The 26,272-nt window shown below is 43.6% G+C and overlaps 1 protein-coding gene and 1 non-coding gene across 3 annotated transcripts; one reads left to right on the top strand and one right to left on the bottom strand.

The window, feature by feature from the left end:
- Positions 1-7,957: 7,957 nt before the first annotated feature.
- Positions 7,958-11,012, top strand: LOC147609168 (putative eukaryotic translation initiation factor 5-2). Of its 2 annotated transcripts, none has more exons than XM_086787482.1 (2): positions 7,958-8,093; positions 9,148-11,012. In XM_086787482.1, exon 2 carries the CDS (start codon positions 9,418-9,420, stop codon positions 10,762-10,764), a length of 1,347 nt encoding a protein of 448 aa, XP_086643608.1. In that variant the 5' UTR covers positions 7,958-8,093; positions 9,148-9,417; the 3' UTR covers positions 10,765-11,012. The 2 variants fall into 2 exon arrangements, with proteins under 2 accessions (XP_086643608.1, XP_086643609.1); XM_086787483.1 differs by lacking the exon at positions 7,958-8,093 and adding an exon at positions 8,591-8,950.
- A 1,373-nt stretch (positions 11,013-12,385) lies between these two features.
- On the bottom strand, positions 12,386-12,458 carry TRNAF-GAA (transfer RNA phenylalanine (anticodon GAA)). Its single transcript has one exon. It is a non-coding gene; the product is annotated as a tRNA-Phe (tRNA).
- Between the last annotated feature and the right edge of the window lie 13,814 nt (positions 12,459-26,272).

Here is a 26,272-nt window from a genome sequence, read left to right as displayed (position 1 = left end):
GGAATCCCAATCACAAACAGGTGGAAGAGGCAACTCTAGAGGCAGGGGGAGCCAGAGAGGCCAAGGTGGTTGGCAAAGAAATCAGGGTGGAAATAGCTTAGAGAGCTATTATTGTGGCAAACCAGGTCATATAGCAAAGGAATGCTATAAGAAGCAGAATGACACAAAAAGTGGAAAGTTGCAGCAAGGTAACTATGCATCTTCAAGCAAGCAGGCTGAAGATAGAAGTGAGCAGTTGTTTGTGATGCAACATATGCTCAGCTCCTTTACATGACATGCATCAGATTCTGAAGATGTATGGTATGTGGATTCAGGAGCTTCTAACCACATGACGAGCCATGGTGAGTGGTTTAGAGAATTGCAGAAAACAAAGAAACCAAGGTATGTGGAAACAGGTGATGATACTGCGCACCCTATTGCGCATGTTGGTAAGGTGCCATTATCTATGCAGGATGGCAAAGTAAAGTACTTGGTAGATGTACTTCATGTTCCTAACATTACAAAGAATCTGGTTTCTGTTGGGCAAATGGTTGACCAGGGTTTGCAAGTGAGGTTTAATCCTCAAGGATGCTTTGTGGAAGATTTCAAAGATCAGTGCCGCTTGGTTACAAAGGGAAACAGGGTTGGCAGAATGTTTACATTGGATGTAAGAATGCCCGAAGTGACGGCTGCAATGTTTGCACATGGTACAAGTGTCATTGCAGATATTGACATATGGCATAAGCGCATTGGACATGTCAATATTCAGCGGCTAAAGAATATGCAGGCCCAAAACATTGTTATAGGTTTGCCGAAGTTTAAAGTGGATGGAATGCATAAGGTATGTGAAGCATGCTAATTGGGAAAACAGTCTAAGCATGCATTCCCGCATGAGAAGCATGTGAGTATAAGGCCATTGGATGTTATACATTCCGATGTGTGGAGACCAACCAAGACTGCAACAATTGCACGTTGGTATTATGTCACGTTCATTGATGACCACACTAGGAAAGTGTGGGTCTACTTCATGAATGTTGGCTGTCCGTCCTCCTCCTGGCTGCCATGTGGCAGGATTAACCCACATGTAATAGAATGGGTTGATAACCCTTAATATAAATGGTGTAAACACCATTAGGGCTCCTCTATCCCCCCACCCTTTATGGGTGGGACGTCGGGCTTGGGGAGAGGAGCCCTTGGCCTAAGGTTGGCCCTCGTTGTGCGTTCCCCCGAGGCAGAGTACAAGGGCGCTGCTCAAGCAGCTTGTGAGGTAGCTTGGTTTCAGAAGCTACTTGGTGACATGGGGGAGCCCATGGATAGGGCTGTTGTCATTTATTGTGACAACATGAGCAGCATACAGTTCCAGTAACCGAGTCTATCATGCCAGAACAAAGCACATTGAGGTGCATTATCACTTTGTGAGGGAGAAGGTTCTAGTAGGTGAGGTTGATTTTGTGTATGTCAGCACAGAGGACCACCAAGCGGCTGACATCTTCACGAAGGCATTGGGCACAGAGAAGCTTCGTAGGTTTCGGAGCCTACTTGGAGTGCAGGATATGGAGTTGAGCTCGAGGGGGAGTGTTGAGATATCGAGCTCCACTAGTGCTGTGGACACTAGTGCTTCGGATGACTCACCAGGGTGACAGCTCTGCACTTATTCCACTGGCATAATTGGTGAGATTATGGTTGATATGCCGCCAGTGGACTACAGGCTGTGTGACAGCCTGTTTGGCCTACTAGAGTGATGGCATAGTTATAGCGCCAGCTCATATAGTCGGGTTCACACTCTGGACCGACCTTTTGTATGTTTGAGTACTTTCCTTTATAGTATGTACTCTTATCTTTATGTTTGTAATAGAGAGAAGAAGAAGATAGAATAAAGTTCAGCCATCCATCTCTCTTGTGTTGCTTGTTTATTCTCTTGTGTGTGTGTGTGTGAAGTAGAAGCTTGCAAAAGGAGCTCAAGCTCACCTCTCTCCCCCGCTTTCTTCACATATGTATGTACACATACACACGTACACACGTACACTTTTTCTTTTTATGGTTGTGTACATGTGTATGTGTGTGTTTTCCTATGCACACGTGTGAGGGTGTGTCTACATATATGCACATGTATGTGTGTTGACTATCTATGTGCATGTGAGTGTGTGTATGTGGTGTAAGTGTGTGTATTTGTGGTGTAAGGGTGTGTCTGTGGTGTAAGTGTATGTGTGTGTGCGCGCGCCCATATATTTATGCATGTGTTTACATGTGTGTCGACTCTATATGTGTGTACATGTGTCTACGAGCAGGAAATTGGGGATTTTTTTTTTTTGCCTCCTCAAGGTTAACCCCCTCTCTCTGTCGTGTAGGTTGCAAACTCCTCAAACATGCTCTCTCTCTCTCTCTCTCTCTCTCTCTCTCTCTCTCTCTCTCTCTCTCTCGTGGGAACCTCCTCAAAGTTAACCCCTTCTCTTAGTCGTGCAGGTCATAGGCTCCTTAAACATGCCCTCTCTCTCTCTCTCTCTCTCGTGTAGATCGCAGGCTCCTCAAACATGCCCTCTCTCTCTTGTGTAGGTCGCAGGCTCCTCAAGCATGCCCTCTCTCTCTTGTGCAGGGCTATGGGGAATTTTTTTCCCTCTCTCTCTCTCTCTCTCTCTCTCTCTCTCTCTCTCTCTCTCTCTCTCTCGTGCAAGGCAGAGGGCAAATTTCTATCTCCATCTCTCTTGCTCGCTTGCTAATCCAGAATCCTGTACTCGCTTGCATTTTCGACTCCCGAGATCACTTTTGGTATGCCCACACATCTTGAGCATGGGAGTAAGATTGGCAGAGGTGGGGCAGAGCTTTGAGTCTGTGCTGGCAGTGGATAATGGGTGGCGAGTGCCCGCAATCTATTTCCCAAGCAAGAAATCCAACAACTGAAGCGAGGTGGGACAGAGCTTTGAGTTTGTGTTGGCAGTGGATAATGGGTGGCGAGTGCCCATAATCTGTTTCCCGAGCAAGAAATCCAACAGCTAAAGCTACAGTAAGAGAGGGGGCTCGGTCCAGCTAGGGGAGGAACCTTTGAAAGAGGGAGAAGGGGAGCAGGACCTACATGCATGAAAAACCAAGGTTTTTTAACCTTGATTTTGATGGGTTTTCCTTGTTTTTTTGGTGTTTTTTCCTTAATGAGAAATGACAAACAACTCTTTAATTTTACAATGAACTAATCAATTGAACTATTGAACGATTCACTAAAGATTAATTGCAAGATTAATGAAAAACAATGCACAAACAAAACTTTTACTTAATTAACTACAAAATGGAACTAATTAAGCAAGAAATTGATGAGTTTTAGGGTTAAGAAGCTTACTTGGAGATTGTTGGGTGTCGATTTGCTCCACGACTTGTGCAATCCGTCACTCCCGCAATCGTTTTGAACACACAATCACTCACCAAAACAAGCACAAAACTCCACCGAATGGATTCTCTCCACCGGGCAAATGGGACACCATTTGAGCTAAAATGTGGAAGCCTCTTGGGCCTAGGACACTCCCCGGCAGCGGCGCCAAATGTGTTAAGCTAATCCCAACACCTCCTTGCACTAGAGAGAGAAGAAGGAAGAGGGGAGTGCAAGGGTCGTTCGGCTTGCATCCAAAGCCGATCTCTAGGAGACCAACCCTCTCTTGTGGAGAGCAAAGGGGACTAACCACACTCCCAAGCATCACCAAGGGAGAAGCTCGAATGGGTAGGGAACAAGGGAAAAGAGAGCTATGGAAGAGCTCTCCTCAAGCCTTGCCTACATGCGTGTGCTTCGTGCGAGTCGATGAGGAAGAGGAGAAGAAGAGAGAGATTAGCACGAAGAATTAACACTAACACACACACCCAATCCACTAAACATGCAATGAACAAGAAGGAAACATGCATGCTTCACCAAAAACTCAAAGAGGCACAAGCTAGAGAGCTCACAACTCAAAAAGTGAATAATGGGATTGGCCCTTTCTCATTAGCACAAAATCACTTATATACAATCCCATAAGTTTAAGTGCCCGGCCGCCCAAGAGATGTGTCCGACGGCCGTCTTCTTCAAAACTCCTAAGCTACTGGTGTTAATGATTACGGTCGGCCCTACACATGTTGTAGGCTCGGCCCGCATTTACAAATATTCGAGCGCTTAGCGCGGTGATTACAAAAAGACTGATTTACAAGCGCAACCGCGCGTTAGAGTGTTAGAGTTAGTTGTCGTAGTCGTAGGCGAGCGGCCGGTACTGTTAACCCGAAGTGCGGAGCGGGTTAACACTTCCGTATTACAGTAGTTTGTTTGGTGCGCAAGTTTGGTGTTGTAGCTTCTCAAGCATGCAGGTCTCTGCAGGTATTTTCCTCTTCTCCATAATCGTGATCCGCAAAAGCTAAGCAGAATACTGAGCTGATAAAAAAAGATGACGAGGAAGGGGAGCTGAAAACTGAGCTAATAAAAAAAGATGATGAGAGAGGGGTGCGCTCTCTCATATTGTAAATAATCGGAGAGGAAGTGTGCCGCCTCTCCCCACACATCATGTGTGGATTTTCTTTTTTTGTTTTCCAACTTTCTTATTTTACAAATTTCTTACTTTTCACACTTTCTTATTTTCCAATTTTTATTACTTTCATTTTTTTTTTGAAGGGGAGGAGCTTCCTACATGTGAATTGAATATGTGGATTCTTTTCCCTTTAAACACATCCAAACTTGTATCCTATAGCTATACCGCTAATATGTTTTCTCTTCTTTTTGTAGCCATCTCATTGACATCGAGAACAACTGAGCGACGCAAGGGGACGTCAACGTTGCGAAAGAAGACGAACAACCATGTAAGTTACAATAGAAAAACAACGTATCAAAAACAAAAGAACTCATCTCGTGAATTTGAAATATTATGTTTACTTTGGTTTCTATACATCTTGATCTGTTTGCGCTACATGCATTGTTGACCTCTAATAATTCGATGCAAAAAAATGAAGGCTTAAAATAAACATAAAAGAATTCACAAGGAAGGCATCCGAATGAGCGCGGGAAAAAAAAAGGCCTGCCTTGAACCATCTACGTCATCGTGGACGGTTGTTTAAAGAATGGACGGAAAGATGCAAGTCTATGTTTCGTCAAATGCAATACTACGCTCAGTGTGGTAGAGTCAGGTACCATACGACGAACAAACAGCTACAAAAAATGTGCGGGATGAACATCCCACCATCGTCATCCCTAGGAAACATCTTCTTGTCTACATATGTGGAGAACGCATCTGGAGATAGACAGTGGTACTCTTGCAAAACATGCCGCAACAGTAGTATACGGCAGAAATATGTGGTCAGGTGTGAGCCTAATTACATAAGGCAGGTCTTGCAAGCACATCCATTTCACACGCAGCTGTTGAGCATCATCGACGCCTCAGTAAACGTGAAGACAATAGCACACGTCATCGCAAACAGTTTGTTCGATAAAAGATCCCTACTAGATAACTCGTTGATATGTTGGGTTCCGAGTGGCAGGCCACGTTGCATCAACCAGAGTGCGCTGTTAAGATCCGTGGAAGACATGCTCGCATTCAACATCATGCACAACCCGGTGGTCCAACGTTACCTTACGATGTTCGAATGCCCGCACCGAAAGCTCGGGCTATGTATATTGTCGGTCGAGGCCGCAATGTCCATCGTCTTGCAACACTCCACAGATAGCCCATTCGATTTGATGGCCACCGTAGAAGCACATAATTCGTACTCCGTCTTGGAGAACATGGTCCCCATATCCACACACACACAATACCAGAAAAGAGACGCACGAGATGGCCTCGGTGTTCGTGAGAGACTCAGGCATGACCATCGCGATCGGCCCCTGACATTCTAAGCAGATGGGTGTCCGAACTCCCCTTGCGGTGACCTGTCAATAGAGATCACACTATTCCCATTCCTATTCGCGCTTGGACGTGGTGCATATGATAGATCCATCCGGTTCGCTGACTACTTGAAGATGCAGACCGGGACATTGTTCTCTATGTCCACATTGCACAAGCCATACCTGCTTCTCATGTACCAACTGAAGCAAGTTGTGCAGATAGCAAACAGCACCCAGACAGCTTGCTTACAAAGAGAGATCGACAGCTTCAAGAAGGCCAACCGTAACGCGATGGAAGACGAAGTGTGCAGAAGCATTCTCAAGTATAAGCTGCCCATGACCTTGCTTGGATCGCCGTCATGGCGCAACCTAAAGGACATGATCGCGATGGTTGACGTGTGAGGTTAGCCGAACATGTTCCTCACACTTACACCGGACGAAGTCACGATGACACGCTGGCCCAAGATCGTCGAGATCGAGACCATCGTCGCGTCCATAAACCGGCACTTCACCTGCAGGGATTGTCCGGCAGTCCTCTTCTATTGTCGGTTGTAGATGTTCATGCAAAATCACATCCTGAAGCCATCTGGGATGCTCGGTCGTGTCGAACACCATCTCATCTGATGCGAGATCCAGAACCGTGGATCCCTGTATGCACACATCATGCTATGGATACATGTAGATGAAATCACCAGGATCGCCGACGAGATAGTGACTCACATACCGGGTGACGGCGCCATAAATCCACATGGCCCGGACCTGATGTAATCCCGCCTGCACGACTTGGTCATCACGACGAAGCATTTGTCGAAAATAATGCACCGGGAAGCCGGGCAACCGCAAATGCAAGTACGGGTTTCCCTTCGACACACAACCAAACCCCTCCACCACAATCGACAAGAAGACACATAGGGTGGCTCTACTATCGACAAGAAGACACATCGGTGGCTCTACTATCGGTGGCTCTACTATCGGCCGGGACATGAGCACCGGAACCTCATCCCGTATCACTCGGACGTGCTGATGCTTTGGGGCACACACATGAACATCCAACGCATCATGAACTCTGGCATCTCGCACTACCTTCTCATGTACTCCATGAAGAGAGAGCCGATGGGGCAATTGAGCCTCAACATCGATGACACAAGACGACAAGGACTAAATAACCTAGACACGATCAAGTTGAAGGTCATCTCCGCCTCCGTGCTAACTAAGCCAACACCCCCTACCGAGGCAGCCCGGAACTGCTTAGAGATCTTAGTCATCGAGTGGAGCGAGGCAATCGACTACGTAGACTCCTCACGTAAACATATTGCAGGCATGGCTAGTCATGCGCTACTAGTTATTCCTTTTTTGGTTCTCGAACTGACATTAAACCTCGGTTTTTTCGTGAACACTGCGCCCAACACAATGCTGCGTTCTTCTTCTTGAATTGCGCTGACCTCTTCACAACCTGTCCGCCTCCTCCTCCTCCTATGTGCAGACACCATGACTAGCTAGCCCACCTGCCTCTACACCTAACCTCTTCATGACCAGTCCGCCTCCTCCTCCTATGTGCAGACACCACGACTAGCCAGCCCACTTGCCTCTGCACAGCGAGTGCGCCAACACACGGCCTCCTTGCTCCACGTTGTCAGCACACTCGTGACCAAACCACCAGTGCAGATTTTTACCGGCCGTCATGCCCGTTTTAGGGCATTTCAACCGTAAAATACAGGTGGAAAAAGCATATGCTCGTAAAAAATACATTGTAATGCTTAAATACAAGTGCTCCCATAAGTAACCCTTTAAAATTGAAGGGTGGGGGCACCCGCCGTCAAACATTAGCCCTGCCAACCACGCATCAACATGTAGTTATTTAGCAGGCAATACAAGTAATACGTGGTTTAATGATTGCTCACACAAAGATGCCAACACACGACATGATTTATGATTACTCCTCAATCTCTTCCTCGATTATTCCCAAAATGGGCTTGACCCACGTTGCCTCCCTTCCCTTTATTTATTAGCAATAATAAAAGTCCGTTTCACATTCCTCATCGAGCTTTCAGGTGTCCGTGCAAGCATGTCTAGCCACGCGACCGTGTCCCCACGGAGCCACGTGGCCATGAGCCCGGGTTTTGAAGGCATGAAAGGGGATTGGAGGCAACGAAGTCGGTGCAGTGTGTAACCAAGAAGCTCAAAAGTTGTGTATAAAAAACCGCGGGGTTCAGGAATCAGAACGCTAGGGTTTGTTTCAAGGCCACGCAAAAATTGCTTTCGCCTCCAGCTCTCTGCTGCAGAGAAATACCTGGTACGATTCTCTATCCTTTCCTTCTTGCCTCTCTTGGAAGTCTGTTTGATTCAGTTTTACGTGTTTTGTTTGATTGTTTTCCTGTGCCTGCTTGTCTTCGCTTGCTCGCGTGATGATACCTTGCCTCGTGTATTGTCCCTGTGTTTGGCGTGCTGTTTGCTTTGATGAGATGAAAAGGAAGGAATCTGAAGAGAGAAGAAGGCAAACGGTAAGGAACAAGAACAGAGGAATCAGATTCAGCAACAGAAAAGGCATGTAGAGGGAGAGTCAGGTAGAAAGGGAAGGGACCCGCCATGCTAGGACTTGGAGGGGGAGAAAGAAGGTGGGAAAGGAATCTAAAGAGATGAAGGGGAATCTGAATAGACTTAAGGCAGGAAAGGAATCTTAGGAGATGAAGGCAAAAGGAAAGATGAAGGCAAATGGATAAGAAGTGAAAAAAGGAAAGGAATATGTAGTAAGGCAAAGAAACTAAAGCAGTTCTCAGGATTCCTGGCCGAGATGGACCAGGCAATGCCATGCTTACACTCTTGCTGCCATGACGATGGCAAGGGAGTAAGAGGTCGACAACGGATCCCTACATGGGACAGAAAAGGATCTCTACATAGGAATCAAGAGAGAGAACAGAGAAGGAATCACTAAAGCCCTCAGAAGAGGGAAGAATGTCTAGAATACATGGAAGGTAGTATAAAGGAATTCCAAGAGGTTCTCTGTATTTCCTAGTATTGCCGCTGTCAATCAAGTGCTCCGGGGCTCAAGAGCCTGGCATTGTCTCTGTGCACGTATATTATATAAGAGCTCTTGGGTTCTGTAGCAGGTGATGCGGCTCTTATATCACAACAATCTGTGAGACGATGAAGGTGCAGGTCTTTCTTTTCCAACAGGCTTTATATGTGACCGCTTCTCCTATATTTGCACTGGGCCAGTTCTCTAACAGCTTTTATGTACACTGGGATTTTCTTGTTTGTATTACATGCTTTTCTATGAGTGCTAGGTGTAGATCTGTAAGATTCTTGCATGCAATGGAAATTGTACTAAACTCTGTCTTCTATATCAGGGTCATCTGTGCTACCTGTGGTGACAGCCACTGTCATGTGCAAAGAGTCACAAAAGGCCTGTATGCATCCAAGATCAATTTGGACCATCAGTTGTATGCATCCTCTGTCTCCTAAGCCTGAACTTGAGGTGTGCTTTTGCACATACCCTCGTTCCGCTTATCATAGTGGGAGTACCTTGCACTGGTCCTCTGAGTGTAAGGATATTCGGCTTTTCCTGCCAGACAAAGGTCCTTTCTGAGTTTATTCAGAGGTTTGCTAGTGCTACTGAGATGGCTCTTCAGAACATTGGGGTCAGCAACCGGGATGATGCCTTCTACAGGTACAAGATGCCTAAGTTGGTCACTAAGACTGAAGGCCGGGGAAACGGCATCAAGACAAATCTGGTCAACATGGTGGATGTCGCTAAGGCCTTGGCCAGGTCTCCGGCTTACACTACCAAGTACTTTGGGTGTGAACTCGGAGCTCAATCCAAATTTGATGAGAAAACAGGCACTGCAATTGTTAATGGAGCGCATGACACATCAAAACTTGCAGGGCTCCTGGAGAATTTTATCAAGAAATATGTGCAGTGCTATGGATGTGGGAACCCAGAGACTGAGGTTGTCATCACGAAAAGCCAGATGATCACATTGAAGTGTGCTGCATGTGGATTTGTCTCTGACGTAGACATGAGAGACAAGTTAACCACGTTCATACTGAAGAACCCCCCAGAGCAGAAGAAGAAAACTGGTAAGAAGGGAATGAGAAAAGCTGAGAATGAGCGGCTGAAGGAAGGTGAAGCTGTAGATGAGGAAATGAAACGAGTGAATAAAGAGTCTAAGAAAAAGAAAGGGCATGATGAGGGTGTACATGGATCCAAGAAGAAGGCCACCGGTTCCGATGGAGAGGAGCACTCTCCTACTGCCGGTCAAGTGGATGATTTGGAGGATGTGGCAGCTGAAGAGGAGGATGTACAGTGGCAAACTGACACATCTGTCAAAGCAGCACAGCAGCGAATCAAGGAGCAGCTCAGCGCAGCCACGAGCGAGATGGTCATGCTCAATACCATCAGTGAAGAGAAAGAAGACGGCAAGGCCCAGAGTGTGAAACCAGCAGCGAAAAAATGCCCGCCCAAGAAAGAAGAACCTGTAATCGAAGTGAAAGAAGATGATTTACCTTCCTTGAAGGAGCTTGGCCTGCATAGCAAGTTGGTGAAGGACTTCAAGGGTTGTCTTGAAAGTGGATACAATGTGAATCAGCTTGTGGCTCACCTGAAGATGGATCGCCCACAGTCTTCAGAGCAGGAGGTGATGAATGCATATTTTGAAGCCTTGTTTGATGGCATTCGTAAGGGTCTAGCCAAGGAGATGGGGAAAAAGAAACTCTTTCTCACCAAGGCAATCACAGACGAACACTGTCAGGAGCTCTTACTTGGAGCTGTCGAGGCTTATTGCTCATCTGGACCTTTAGAAGTGCGCAGAGAGGTTGGTGTATCATTGAAAATGCTGTATGATTTGGATATTCTAGAGGAGGATGTGATTCTGGCTTGGTACAAGCAAGGTTCAGGAGGTCAGGTTAAGGAGCTTGCTAGGCCATTTGTGGAGTGGCTTCAGAATGCAGAGTCGGAGGAAGAATAATGATGAGGTCTTTGTGGTAGTCTGTGTAATGGAGAAATAATACAGTCTTTTACAAGTTGGCAATGGTGGTTTGGTGTAGTCTCAGCAGTTCTTGAGCATTCATAAACTGCTGTTATTATGTAAGGAAAAACATATTTGTTTGGTTTTATTGAGCCTTTGAAAGGTGGTTTGGAGGTGTAGTCTCGGCAGTTATTGAGCATTCATAAGCTGCTGTTATTATGTAAGGAAAAACATATTTGTTTGGGTTTTATTGAGCCTTTGAAAGGTCTTTTGGGTTTTTGTAGTTTTCTTGTATTGATTTTGAAGTGCTATAAAGTGATTAAAAGCCTTCAGCTAGTACTGTTTTGGCATGCCTATATGTTGACGGCTTACTCCGTGCAAAGTGCTGCTAACGCCCAGAACCCTAAGATCTATTGTAATTCTTGATGACAAATCCCTGCTGCATGACAGGTCATTAGACTCTTATGGCCCAAAACTGGGTTAAAGCCTAATCCATACCAGAGTCATGGAGTTTCTTCCATGATAGGCTTGTTGCACCATACTTAATGAGTTAATAGGCATGTATCAATGTGGGAAGGGTTCATATTTTTTTTTGGGTGTTGCAAAAGGAGTCCCATGAACTATGTTTCAAGCTAAAAGTACCCAGGAGCAAGGCAGGCTTGTGAGCGCACATGCATTGCATTTTACTATATCTATGAATTTCTTGTTCTAAAAAAACAAGGCAACAAACCTGGCGGCCTTTCCATCTTGTGGCTAGGTTGGCCTTGTGGTAAACACCTCATACAAGATTTTGTGTGGTGATTAAGAAAATGAAAAATGTGAGCTGGCTCTAGCCCAAGTGGTAATATCTTGGGCCACAGGGAGCACGAAAGTGTAGGGTTCGAACCTTGGCACTTACTAAAAATAAGAAAAACTTTATTTCTCACAGTTCTGGTGTGACCAAAGCCTCTGTGTAATCAATCAAGATCATTGTGACGCTGCTGACGTGGCTGTAGCATTGAAGTAGTGTACTAATAGAATACTTGGCTTAGAAATGTATTTGGATGCATTTCTAACTGTATTATGAAAATCTATAAATGAATAAATAAGTTATTTATTGATCTACACAATGGTCTTCTTACCATAGAAGATGTCTCATTACTCCTAAAAAATTAGTTGTTTGATGTTTTCCATATAAGGAAAGGTCGTATTATCACTAAACTTTCTCAAGCTCAATATATTTTGTTTCAACCATATGCCTTGAGCCAATTTTTCATGTCATTCTTTTAACTCTATTTGCACTAGATCAAAGGAGCAACCACCATAACATTTAGGTATGTATGCCTTCTGGATGCTAGTCTTTTATCTCACATGTACCCCACTGCCATGCCATGTTTCAAGTGAGTGTAGTAGGGGGCTAAACAAGTAGATGGATGTGGAGGCTTGCATGTGTTGTGCGGCCCAATACCCATAGTACATGTGCAGTATATGCTTGAGCTTGGGCATAACCATGCTTAGCCCAATATGCCCATAGCACATGTGGGCATCAGAATGCCTGAATGGACAAATGCATATTGGCCCAGTGAGAAATTTGGGCTTCAGATTATCTTGCATCTGTGCACTGCACGCACACCTAAAAGAATGCGGTGAGCGTGGATCGAACACGCGACCTTCAGATCTTCAGTCTGACGCTCTCCCAACTGAGCTATCCCCGCTCATGACAAATATGGCAGTAGTATTTAACTTATTACAGTTTTTAGTTAGGAAGTTGAACGTTAAAATTTTGGCCAAATCTCTCTAGAAGGGTGGACGAGAAGGTGGACACATTTCATGGAGGTGGAGTTAATGTACCTCATTGAAGGAGGACTCTCTTAGGAAGCTGGCAATTCCTGTGTAGACTTTTGTTTCAACCTTTTTTTTTTTTTTTTTGTTGATAAGCGCTTTAGTAGCCGTGTTATCTGGGGGCATCTATGCCGCTTTAGTAGCCGTGTTATGTGGGGGCATCTATGCTGTCAAATTCACCCTTTTTGTTGTGTGAAGGTGTGTGATTGATGGAACATTACCTCAAAAAATGATCCCACCCAATAATGCCATGCCTAGTTCAAGAAGCCAAGAAGATTAACATCTATTTTTATGCTTACCTATTCACTCCAAATTTTTTTTAATGCTTAACTATTGGCACACTCCTATTAATTAATTTGTCACGGTCTTGAATTTTTGTTTTTTTCTAAGGTTTAACATTGGAGAAAACTTGCAAGGCTAAGGTCCACATTAGACACAAAACTTTGCCATGGTTTAAAATTCCCAAACCTAAGGTCTTTACATTTGAGCAATTATAAAAACCCAAAAAATATTGCTAAAATACATGATGTGGACCTTTAATATCGGCTTTTGTATTCACAAGTTTTTACATTCTTCAAAATGTCTTTTAAATATCCGATGTCGGACACAAGGCATTACATATAGTTTAACAAAAAAAGCCATAGGCCTTTTACATGAAAACTGGTTCTTTTCCTTTGCGCCGACATAGCACCGGCACAAAACTTTCATTGCTAACAAAGGGATTCTTCATGGTGGTTTTCTTCCAAGTCGAGGAGTACTTCTCGGCATACGCCTCCATTGGTTCGGGTGCAGCATCACTATCCAAGCATATGGGGTTCCGCTCCGTGCCAGGACGATCTTCATTTCCTTCACTTTCAGGAGCTTCAAGATGGTCGAGTGTCGCACCATCATTTGGCATTGCATGACCGGTGTCGTTTTTGAAATACCTGTAGTCATTAACATGACAGAAGAAAATTTCATCAATGTCTAAACATTGAGTAACATTGGGTTCAATCATTACTCTCCAAACAACATCGGCTCTTCTCTTATGCATCCCTGTGCCAATCTTTGGGATGACCCAGCTGGCTGCGGGGTAGTATTTCCCAGTTTTCACCATGTGTAAGAGTGTCGTCTCAAGAGTCGAACCCAACCGATTAGGCAGGTAATTCTCCATGTACACATAGGCCCGATCAAACAAGTTGAGAGGAGACAAAGAAACCTTGTTCATCAAGTCAAGGCATATTGCTCCCGACCTTTTGTGATCTCCTCGGTTGTGACATTATGACAGAAAAACCGGAAGTACGGCTTCAGAAAATCTTTCATGCAATATCCTAACATGCCTTCAAAGGTGTGGAGACGGACTTGTTTCAAGCCACGGCACATGACAATTGCGCCGGCTGGCTTCGCCACATCCCACCCCATGTATTTCTTAATCAATTTGCCCACAGTGATTAGAGAACTTGCAAATATACGTATGACCATTTGGAAATGCAGACGACTGAGAGTTCCCCCTTTCTCTAGTGCAAAAAGGCCGCTGACACACTCCCCACGAACGAAATGCTCCAGAGGATCCCAGAAAACAAGTTCTACATCAGAATTGCCCACACCAATAGTCACAGACACCTCCTGCATTTTAGTAGACGCCGGAGGCTTCGACACGCTCGGGACAGATTCTTCTCTTGTTGAAGAACCAGCAACAACAGGAATGCCATGCTTTTTTTTTGGGTGCACAGACAGAGGACGAAGAGGACCGTGCCCTCTTCTTCACATCAGAGACGTTAGACAGCTTGTCAGTTGTATCGACATGGGTCAAAACCCGGGGCTGGATTGAGCAAGTCGAAGGACCTGCAACATCCCCAGAGGGCACACAGTTGGTAACAACAGCAAAAGGACGACGACGACGACGAGCCATTGCAGAGCAACGAAGACACAGGCAAGCCAAGACGCTGAGGAAACGAAGAGAGCGAGGTTAATAAATGGTGGTCCAGGCGTGCAACGTACAAAGAGGACACACGTGCAACGTACAAAGAGGACACCCTCGAAGAGGCAACCAATCGAGCAGGACCAGAATGACGACATGCAGGAATGACCCGATGACATGCAGGAATAATCCTTACAAACCCGCAACGGGATTAATTAACTAATTAATTAAAAAACTAAGCAAGACATGGATCAATCAAAAAGAAAAAGAAAATGCCATCGTAGAAGGCCTGCGAGCATAGAACCATAACGCCTGCAAGACATGGAGTGTCGCATAAGGACTATAACAAAAGAACCAACGAAACAGAATAACAACCATAGCACCCACGAAGGCCTGTGTACAAACCTAAGAAGCAACCAAAAACCATAAAGGCATGCGTACAAGCCTAAACGCAGAAGCACCCAAACACAGAAGAAACCAACCATAGGAGGGAGAACCAATGTTACCTGCAACCAGAGGGAGAACCTACTCACATGCCTCATTAACGCCACCTAACGTGCACATCAAGAAGAGGCATGCAAGCACATCATTAAAAGGCAGGGCCTCAAAACACGTGCACCCACAAAATCTAGCTCGAATCTCTGAAATCAAAGGTCTTGAACCTTGCAAACGTAAGGTGAAACACCGTAGGCTCATTTTTTTCTCTCTCAACTTATACAAATTAATTAATGAAAAAGTGATTTTGGGTGCCTATTATTCACTCCAAATTTTTTTTCTATTGATTAATTTATTGAAGTGTTTTGTTTTGTTCTTATACCTTACTATCACTAAGGTTTTTAAATTAAATTTTAGATTTTACACCTTAGTAATACCAAGGTTCTAAGGTTCCCCAAACCTTACTACTAAGGTTCCCTACCCCTACCCCTACCCCTACAACCACCCCAGGAGGGCGTCAGCCCACCACCTCCTCTACCACTCCCGCCCCCCACCACCTCCCACCTCCCCCGCACCGGCCACCCACCTCCCCCATCTCCTCTGCCCCCACCGCCTACACCACCTCGTCTTCGCCCCTGCCTCCCCCTATCCGCCTCCCCCATCACCTTTGTGTGGCTGTCGCCCTCCACCTCTACCCTCTCCACTTCCGCCCTCCACCTCTGCCCTCTCCACCTTCGCCCTCCACCTCTGCACCACCACCGACCTTGCACCGCCGCCAACCTGGTTGAGACCCCCATAGGTAGACATGCTCGAACCCCCATGGGCACACCTGTGTGCAGGCTTGCCCCTTTCCTCGCAGTAGAGCCACCTCCGCCCTCCACCTCTGCACCGCCGTCGACCTTGCACCGCCGCCAACCTGGTTGAGACCCCTTATAGCCAGGCCTGCTGGAACCCCCTTGGGCACACCTATGTGCAGGCTTGCCCCTTTCCTCACAGTAGAGCACGACCAACATACCTCACAGTAGAGAGAGAGAGAGAGAGAGAGAGAGAGAGAGAGAGAGAGAGAGAGAGAGAGAGAGAGAGAGAGAGAGAGAGAGAGAGAGAGGTGCAAGGGGTGAGAGATGCGCAGAGGGGGGCAATGATGCGATAGAGACAAAGAGAGACGAGGGCCTGAGATGCGTAGAGAGGGGGGGATGCTGAGAGAGAGAGAGAGAGAGAGAGAGAGAGAGAGAGAGAGAGAGAGAATGGCGAGGCCTTCCACAAAGGGGTAGGGGGGGCTTAATTTCACCCATGCGGATGGTGTTTTGACACCTTCCAAATCTTCAAAAAAAACCTTAGCCTCCAAAAAATAAAGAATGCCTTAGTTTTTTTTTTGCTGACTAATTAATGACATCTGGCCCCACACTTGCCATAACTCCACTTGCAAGGTGTCAAAACACCATGCTCAAAGTCTCATAAAAAATCCCCCCCCCCCACTGTGCAAATCCCACAAATATCTTAGGCTAATAATTTTTTTTCAATGTTCAAAACCTTAGCATTTTTTCCACCCACACTAATTAATGACCTTAGAAAACTAGATGTTGGGTGCTCTATTAGATGGACTATCATGCATGCCCAAACTATTGTATTATTTTTTGAGGTGAGTTTGTGGATGCAAGACACATGAACACAATTTGGCGCTCACTATTATAGGTGAGGTTTTCAAGGCAACTCAATCCCTATGAAGGTGTTGAGATATTTTCCTATGATACCTTGCATTCAACATATGTTCAAATTCAAATCCGTAAAGGGGCTTATGCCTTGGCACACAACTCACCACTTGGCACATATAGTGTAATGAGAATTTCAAACAATTGTGAGGTATGGACACATATAGAGGAAGAACGGCTAGAGTTTAATGACGAGCCACACTACCTACACCTTGGCCTAGCTATGGATGGTGTGAATCCTTTTGGAGTGTTCTCTACACCTTGGTTCACATGGCTACTGATAGTGACTAGCGTTTAATGAAGAGCCACATGGATACATATAGAGGAGGAATGGCCAGAGTTTAACGAAGAGCCACACCACCTACACCTGGGCCTAGCGATGGGTGGTGTGAACCCTTTTGGAGTGTTCTCTACATCTTGGTTCACATGGCCACTATTCGCGGTCAACTACAATATTCCACCTTTTGGAGTGTTCTCTACATCTTGGTTCACATGGCCACTATTCGCGGTCAACTACAATATTCCACCTTGGCTAACTATCAAGAATGGTCATCTCATGCTTTCTCTTCTTGTACCTGGCAAATATAAGGCCAAAATCATGGATGTATACATGGCACGGTTAGGAGATGAGCTCATGGAAATTTTTCAAGGTGTCCAAGTGGAAGTCATGTCAAGGTCTATACTACAAAGGAGTTTCAAGGTCAAGGGAATCCTGATGTGGATCATGCATGTCTTTCCTGGCTATACAGAGTGTTCAAGTAAACCATGTTTTATTTGTTAATTAAACCTCATTGTGGATCTTTTGGTGTGTCAAAGTAGTTCTCACTCCTCCTCATCTTCTTTTGGTGTGTTAAAGTAGTTCTCACTCCGCCTCATCTATTTTTGTGGTAGGTCTAAGTACATAGAACATGTCCTATATGCGGCCTAACTTGATTGGAGGCTCAATACTATACTTCTCTAAAGAAGATGGTTCACACTAGATATCTCCCACATGACCTTCCCATAAGTGAGGGAATAATTGGCCTTAAAACTCCCACACTCAAATCAAGTGGTGATGGGAACGAGGGATGAATCTTAAATGGAGAGCACCCAGAGGCAATCATCTCTTATATTTCAGTGTTGATGATCAATCTCATCTCTTAGATCCAATACATATTTTCAAGAATGTGAGGAGTGCCATTTAGAAGCATCTGATTAGGGCCAGAGATACAGAGGGTACTAGATATGACCTAGAGAAAACAAGAAGGATGGAGGAATTGTGGCCACAAAAAAATGGGGACAAAGTTTCCCTTACCAAGGCACCATGGGCCTTGTCTAAAAAGAATGTCAAAAAGGAGATTGGTCCTTTCAAACCCAATAGGACATGTGCATTGTTTGAAGAGTGCTTTCACCAAGAACTACCTTAGCGGCTTGAAGTCCCATGATTGGCACAAGTTTCCATAGCTACCTTTCCTTTTGAAGGTTGCCAATGATATATGAGATGCTATACATATGAAAGTATGTTGCCATTAATGTGAAAGCTGCATATGAATAGTTTGTGCTCCCAACGTTTCTTGACAGAAGACATCAAAAGTGCCATCTACAAGACGATGAGTAGAGTAGCATTAGGGAAGTTATGGAAAAAAAAGGCATTGGGTACAATCTCTCTCTCTCTCTCTCTCTCTCTCTCTCTCTCTCTCTCTCTCTCTCTCTCTCTCTCTCTCTCTCTCTCTCTCTCTCTCTCTCTCTCTCTCTCTCTTTGTTATGAATGGTCTTGTGTGGACAATCTTGGGTGACCCAAGTGTACGAGAATAGATCGTGTGTGACTCCGATCATTTGTGTCGTGTGAAACGTACATAATTATCAAGTTGATTGTGTGTGACTCCAATCAACCGACATGTGTGAAGCATGGAGATCTTATAGGAGTGAATCCTACACCATGTGTGAAACATGGTGTGTGACACGTGTGAAACGTGCACAACATTCGAGTGAGTTGCGTGTGACTCCAATCAACTTACACGTGTGACATGTGGGTGAAAGTGTAGGAGTGAATCATATGGCACGTGTGAAGCATGTAGATCTTTTAGGAGTGAATCCTATGGTGTATGTGATGCGTGGTGTACAGTACGTATGATACATGTGGTAATTTTGGGAGCAAATCCTGTGTTAAGTATGAAACGTTGTGGAAGTCACGTGTGATACGTGTGCTTGTATCCTTTTTGTTGTTGTTGTTGTTGTGGGGGTCGATCGAAATCCTACCATCACAGTAAACATGACTCCGCCGCGCAGTTCGAAGGCATTGAACCCGGGACCCTCTTCTTGGGACACCGCGGCTCTACCAACTCGCCTACGCGCGCTTTGTCACGTGTGCTTGTATCCTATTATTACCATGTGTTGGTATTATTTATGGAGTGATTCCTAAATTAATTGTTGATCTAACATTGTGGATGGATTTGAGTATAGGTACTCGAGCACGGCTGAATCCGTTGGTATGGTATATGCGTGTGTCGCATGGCTCTATTTATTGAGCATTTACACTTATTGGTTTACATTAGTTTTATGGAAGCACTTTATGCTATTATTAATTTGTACATATCATTGGGTGTGGACCTTTTGATATAGGTCTTTACCTTTATTTAAAAGCTTTGTACTGTTGCAACAAAGCAACCCAAAGGTTTGAATTTGGGTCATGCAGTTTGGAGAATTTACAAAAAGCTTTCATATTTACAACATGGAGTTGTAAGCCTTGTAAAAGGATTAAATAAATTATCAATAAAGGGCAAAATTACCAAAGTCTGGGCTGTAGAGGTGTGTCAGGACAAAAGAACAAGGGCCAAATTTTTAGGGAATTTGAATATTCATGGAGCATGGCAAAAACCTTTGTGGAAAACAAAGTATATAGCCTTGTTTAAAGGCTAAAAACAATGTCCAAAGTTTATGGTGTGTGTCCGAAGGCTTAATCAAGGCAAAGGAGTTTATGAAATTGCTAATCTTCATCACATTTACGTGCTGGAAAATGGCACCTCTCTCTTTCATAACGGAAAGTTGAATAACTCCACCAAAGCTGACGCTTGATGTCGTTATATGATCTCCTCATCTTACTGATCAATCCCCTAATCTCAGAAGTGGTCGGTGTTCATTAAAATTGATCAAGAAATTCCATCCACAAGCTCACGAAAATGGCCATCATTTTTTTTTGTAACAACCATTTGATTTGCAAAAGATTAATAAGCTTAAAAGAAGCTTAAAAGTATGCAAAAGCTAATCTTTACATAAAAAGGTGTGCACAAGTCACATCCTACAAAAGTAACTCTCTTTTCCTCCTCACTCCCAAAATCTTCTCCACTCTTTGTTTTTGGCAACCCCATATATTTTCCAACCAAACTGGAAAAATATTCCTACAAGAGGCAATTTCTGCGCATAGCGAAAGCGTCTTTTACCCAAAACAGTCCAAACGAGCTTCGAATCGAATGCCGTTCGACGCGCGGTCTTCTACAACAAAAATATCAGGTATTCCAAAATTTTTACTACAATGTTCAAATTTCGTGATTTACCCGAAAGACTTATTGTGTGCAATGATTATCGGTCTTCAATATTTTTGACTTTTCAGCTATTCTTTTCGGGACAATGCCCACTCGACTATGGTGTTCATCGACTTATCCGACGCTTCAACAAAGATAAGGAATTTCTATAACTCTTATTGTTCTCAATTATTTGCTTCTTCAAGATTAAATATGGAAGATTCAGCGCAACCATCGAATATCCAAGATTAGTTGAATTCTCTTCACGCTCAACTAATTGAAGAGCGAGAGCTTCGACAAAATTTGGAGAGGAGAGTCGAACAAATTTTGCATAATACACAAAAGGACAAGCGAAACAAGAAATTTCATCGCAACAAGAAAATTGCTCACAGTAGTGAATCCATGTACAAAGGTTACAGGTGTGTTCGTTGCTATAATTGCCGCAAGAAAGGACACATTGCTTCTAAATGTCCTATGAAGAAAAAGAATAAGTTTGTGGACGTGAACATCAATGTAGATAACGACGATGACAGCGCCCACGCTAAACAAGAGGGTAATTGAGGATATTAATTTTACCATTAATCAGGTATGCCTAAAACTTATTCCTATTTTTAATGGCGAAGTTTTATCAAATCTCAAATGTAAAAAAAAAACTAGATTTCTATATTTTCGTTAGCATATGTTAGAAGAATATAACAAAAATTTTGGCAAAGACCTTAGTTTATTTTGAGGTTTAGCACATTCTTGCCAAGCAAGAGGGGAGGGTAAAATTTTCTAGAATCTAGATTAATTTATTTTCTATAGTCACATGGGTAGGATTTAATCAAAAACCAGAACTCATTAGTCAGGGTAGTTCTAATGATTGATATGTATCTTCAAAAGGCGGAAGAAAATACATAATGAATCATAAAACTATCAAGACTCAAAACATTAGTATTTTCATATGTGAATAAACAATGATGCATATATTTCTTGACTGATCATCGACGAATATATGTAACTTATTGTTATTATGTGTGAATAAACAATGATGCACATATTTCTCGACTAATCATCGACGAATATATGTAACTTATTGTTATTTCACATTGATTTTCATAAATTTTGTTATGGTTATTGGTGTTTCATTTTAATTACTGTCCTCAAATTATTTTTGTTTAAATTTTGAATAACATTCACGGATTATCTGCGATGGCAACTCATCATATTGGGAACTTGTTTTGGATGGATACTTGAGTTGTCCGTGTAGGATACTCGTAGTTGTTGTCCGTGATGGATACAACTTTTGATGGTGGACTATTGCATTTGCTTTTAGTGAGTTATACTTGTGCCATGAAGGATACTTGTATTGGGTTTCTGTGAAGGAATACTTGTCTGTGAAAGACACTCAAATTGATGTTTGTGATGGATATCAAATATGCAATTGAGGTCATTTGCAATCCAAGAAAGAGGGAACGTTACGAATGGTCTTGTGTGGACAATCTTGGGTGACCCAAGTGTACGAGTATAGATCATGTATGACTCCGATCGTTTGTGTCGTGTGAAACGTACATAATTTGCGAGTTGATTATGTGTGACTCCAATCAACTGACACGTGTGACTCCAATCAACTGACACGTGTGAAGCATGGAGATCTTATAGGAGTGAATCCTATGCCGTGTGTGAAACATGGTGTATGACACGTGTGAAACGTGCATAGCTTTCGAGTGGGTTGCGTATGACTCCAATCCAATTACACGTGTGACGCGTGGTGAAAGTGTAGGAGTGAATCCTATGGCATGTGTGAAGCATGTAGATCTTTTAGGAGTGAATCCTATGGTGCATGTGATGCGTGGTGTACGGTACGTATGATACATGTGGTAATTTTGGGAGTGAATCCCGTGTTAAGTATGAAACGTTGTGGAAGTCACATGTGATAAGTGTGCTTGTATCCTATGTGATGATTCCTAAATTAATTGTTGATCTAACATTGTGGATGGATTTGAGTATAGGTACTCGAGCACGACTGAATCCGTTGGTATGGTATATGCATGTGTAACATGTCTCTATTTATTGAGCGTTTACACTTATTGGTTTACATTGGTTTTGTGGAAGCACTTTGTGCTATTATTAATAATAGCACAAAGTTATTAATTTGTACATATCATTGGGTGTGGACCTTTTGATATAGGCCTTTACCTATATGTATAAGCTTTGTATTGTTAGAACAAAGCTTGCAACTCTTATTTTGTAGCATTGGGCTAATTTTGTAAAGAGTGATTTTTATAAAAGCAAGAACACATGAATACATATAAATATGGGTGAGATGGTACAAGGCCTCATTTCACGCCAAGGGAGATTCAACCCAATGCTTCTACTTGTCTTTTTGTCTATTTGATTTACCATTCCGTTTAAGTATTTGTGCAAGTATTCAATTGTTTAATTATTTAATTCAACTTCACATGTGTGTACAAGCTTCATGATCTAAGATCCCTGACACACACTCTCTCTCTCTCCCCGCCCGCCCCCAATGTGTGTAACTCTTCTCCCACACTTGGGTATTTATGGATTGTATTCCTAAATTTGACCCTTGAGCTAATAATAGTTTTACATCCCAAAATAGGGCCTTGCTTTTATAAGAATAGCCTTAGTGCCTTTGCACTCTACTTTACATTAAATAATTGATATTTCTCCACACCTAACTATAACTAAAAATGACAATACAAATTGCAGTGCCTGGCCACACCTAAATCCAAGCATGTAGATAATTCACTCCCGTGACTGTCCATCCATGAAAGACCTTTCCATTGACTCTGGCAAGTCACATGCATTCTTTCCAGGAGGTCTTTGACCATGATTACTCATGAATCTTCTTGTAAGAGGCACTTAGGGAGCATAGTAGCCACTCTAGCTTTAGCATGTAATTGCATGTTAATAATGACCAGCCCCCATCTTCTTGGGCAAGGCTACTTTCTCCCATGCATCTAGTAGATGGGTTTAGCCCTACTCTTATTTCTGCATAGAACGGCCTTAATGGGAGACAATAGCTTGAGCTAATTTTTCTTTTTGTTAAATTGATCATAGGGGAGTAAAAATGAATGACGGCCATGCGAATGGAGTTAATTATAGAGATCCTGGAGAAAAAAGGTAGAATAAAAAAATCCCCATTTCTTCACTTTAGTAAGAACTTTATCTTGTACCCACTGTACCGGATCCTTATCAGTCAACCCCGCTCCTATAGGGCACCCACTGTACCAGATCCTTATCAGTCAACTTTATCTTATACCCACTGTACCGGATCCTTATCAGTCAACCCCACCCCTATAGGTCACCCCAAGTGTCTGAAAATAGTACTTTTGGTCACCACATGACAACCCCACCTTTGCATGTCAAAAGAGCCAAGGATAATCAATCTTGTCTTAGCTGGATTACATTTAGAGCCCGAGGCATCAGCAAATATCTGAATAATATCAAGAGATATTTAAACATTCTCTTCCTCAATACGGAGGAGCAGTAAAGAGTCATGATTAAAGCATTGTATGGCCAGTTGTAATCCTTCTCCATATCTTAGCCCTTCAACCTGTCCCTACTGAGCAACCATATCAAATATGCTTATAAATGGTTGGGTGGATATTGCAAAGAGAAGAGGGGCCAACAGACATCCTTGACTCACCAACCTTTTGAGAATGAAACTCCCAACCAGTGCTCCATTCAACATTAGGACATAGTGGGCCTCCCAGATCAAAGTGTAGACCATAGAGCAGATGTGTTTGCCAACCCAAGAATTGCAGAATATATAGATATCCACCCTTAATGAATCCATGTTGCCTTTTTGATATACATCCTTGAAGAAAAGGAGTCATTCCAATGGCAATAGATTTAGCCATAATTTTGTAGATCACATTCAATAATGTGATGGGCCAGTGAGAGAATGAATCACAAACTACCTGCTTAGGAATGAATTTTATTATCCCATATTTAATCCCCCCTTTTAGCACTCCCGTTTTGAATACCAAGTTAGCAATCTGAGCCAACTCCTTCCAATATTCTAGAAAGAATCATACCGAAAGATCATCCTTCCTCAGCTGTTTCGAAGACTCCCCACGGTCTTCTTCTGTAAGGTCCCTCTCAATCGATTGTCCTTTGTTCTGATCCACAGTCTACCAAAATACCATCCCAACTCGGGGATTTGTCCTTCCTCAGCTGTTTCACAGGCTCCCCACAGTCTTCTTTTGTAAGGTCCCTCTCAATCCTTTGTGCTTTGTCCTAATCCATAGTCTTAGAGATTGCCTTGAGAATCCAATGAGTCAGCTTCAAATCTCTTAGCAGAATGATCTTCTTCCATACTCAAAAAGGTCCCCAAGTACTTATCCCACTTTTGTGCTAGAGTTGAGGGGTCTTTATAGACTTGCCCGTTCTCATCCTTGACTAGAGAGATCAGATCCTTCCCCCTCCTCTCTTTGAACGCTTTGAAGAAGAATGAATGAGGTTTTTCCTAGCTATGGACTGCCGGGCCTTTAAGAGCTTTGGTTTCCTCAAATGAGTCTAGCTGTGCCTTACACCAACTCTATCTTTCCCATTTCGGAGCTAAAAGGGGTCTTTGCTATTTGATTAGAATCAACTTATTCCATTCCTCTTCTACTGACTGAGAAAATTCCCTTCTCTGACCAGCCCTTAGTTTTCCTACATGTCTTATGGTGTTTTGCATGTCCCCCTCTAAGCAGCCCTTAGTTTTCCTACATGTCTTATGATGTTCTTCATGTCCCCTTCTCTGAGCAGCCCTTAGTTTTCCTACATGTTTTATGGTGGTTTGCATGTCCCCTGCAAACTTTCCCTAGGAATCCACCCCCAATCCTGTAACTGATTCTAGCTTGTGAATGGCCTCTCGAGCCATTAAGGCAAACAAGTTAGCTTGAATAATAACTTCAATATGATCCTCAAAGCCTGCATCTCCCCATCAAGATTTTCCAGCACCTTTGAAGGATTCGATGGCAAAGACAGGGCCGAGGTGTTGTTTCTCTGTGAGGCCGCATACACCTGTAGCATTCTTCCCCAACTATCATGGTCTTTTGTTCAAGAATAGATAGGGGTGAGGGGAGAGACTATTTATCTCTCTTTTTCTTGTTTTTCTTCACCGCGTGCCATGCAATGCCATTCTTACCTTTCGGAACAGAACCCTCCTGAGTCCCTAGGGCTAGCCTTAGGGCTAGCCTTTTGACACTATATGACCCTTGAGGGTGGGATAACAACATGGTTACCACTAATCATCTTAGAGCCAGCAACTTCCCCTGCTCCTTGAGCCTGAGAAGAAATATTCCCCTGTTTTTGAGGTGGCTCAACCTCCTTAGCCCCATGATTGTGAGGTGTGCCTCCACCCCCTGACCTTGTGCATCCCTCAGGCTTGTCTTCTTTTGACAGTTTTTGGCAAAGTGACCCAATCTGCCACATTGAAAACAAGCTCCCAAACTTCCATGGATCATATAGTGCCAATCTATACTTGTATGGAGGTGGTGGGAGTTTCCACCAGTGTGTTTCGTGTAATACAGACCTTGTTGGGTGGAGGCTCTCCCCATAGACGGGTCAGAGATGGGTCAGAGATGGAACACATAGTGTTGGACCTAATTGCGCCGCTGGGGTTTCCAATGCAGTCCAAAGCCACCACAAATTCTACCCATATAGGACAATAATTTTTCATACTTTTATTGACATCAAACATCAGATCCCATGGCATGACCAAATTTTTGTTTAGAAATAGAGGCATCTTGGATGGAATGTTAGGGACCCAACTCGAATGTAAAAACAAAACGCTAAAGAACCCCTTCCCCATGTAAAAAAACTGACATTAGGGGAAATGTGGACTCATTTTTGGGCCCTCTAAGAAGTGCAAGTCATCATTCTATCAGGAAAAGGGGGCTCATGGATAACTCTATCCATCCTACCTCAAAACTATATCATGTAACATATCATTGGAAAGATCTTGATGAGAGGATTCTAACGCACCATCATCCGACAAATTTGGAGTTTGTATGCTCAAGTTATGGCCTCCCCACCAAAAAGTAACCTTAAAAGTTCCGTAACGGAAGCCTCACCCTCATTGGTCCTTATGGAATATTCCCTAGAATCCCAAAGAGCTTAAAAGGAACAAAGGTGAGTCCAAATTTTTC

Source organism: Cibotium barometz, chromosome 51 (genome assembly GCF_041138505.1).
Source record: "Cibotium barometz isolate CiBa-2024 chromosome 51, ASM4113850v1, whole genome shotgun sequence".
Classification (NCBI taxonomy): Eukaryota; Viridiplantae; Streptophyta; class Polypodiopsida; order Cyatheales; family Cibotiaceae; genus Cibotium; species Cibotium barometz.
This window is presented reverse-complemented; position numbering and strand designations above follow the sequence as displayed.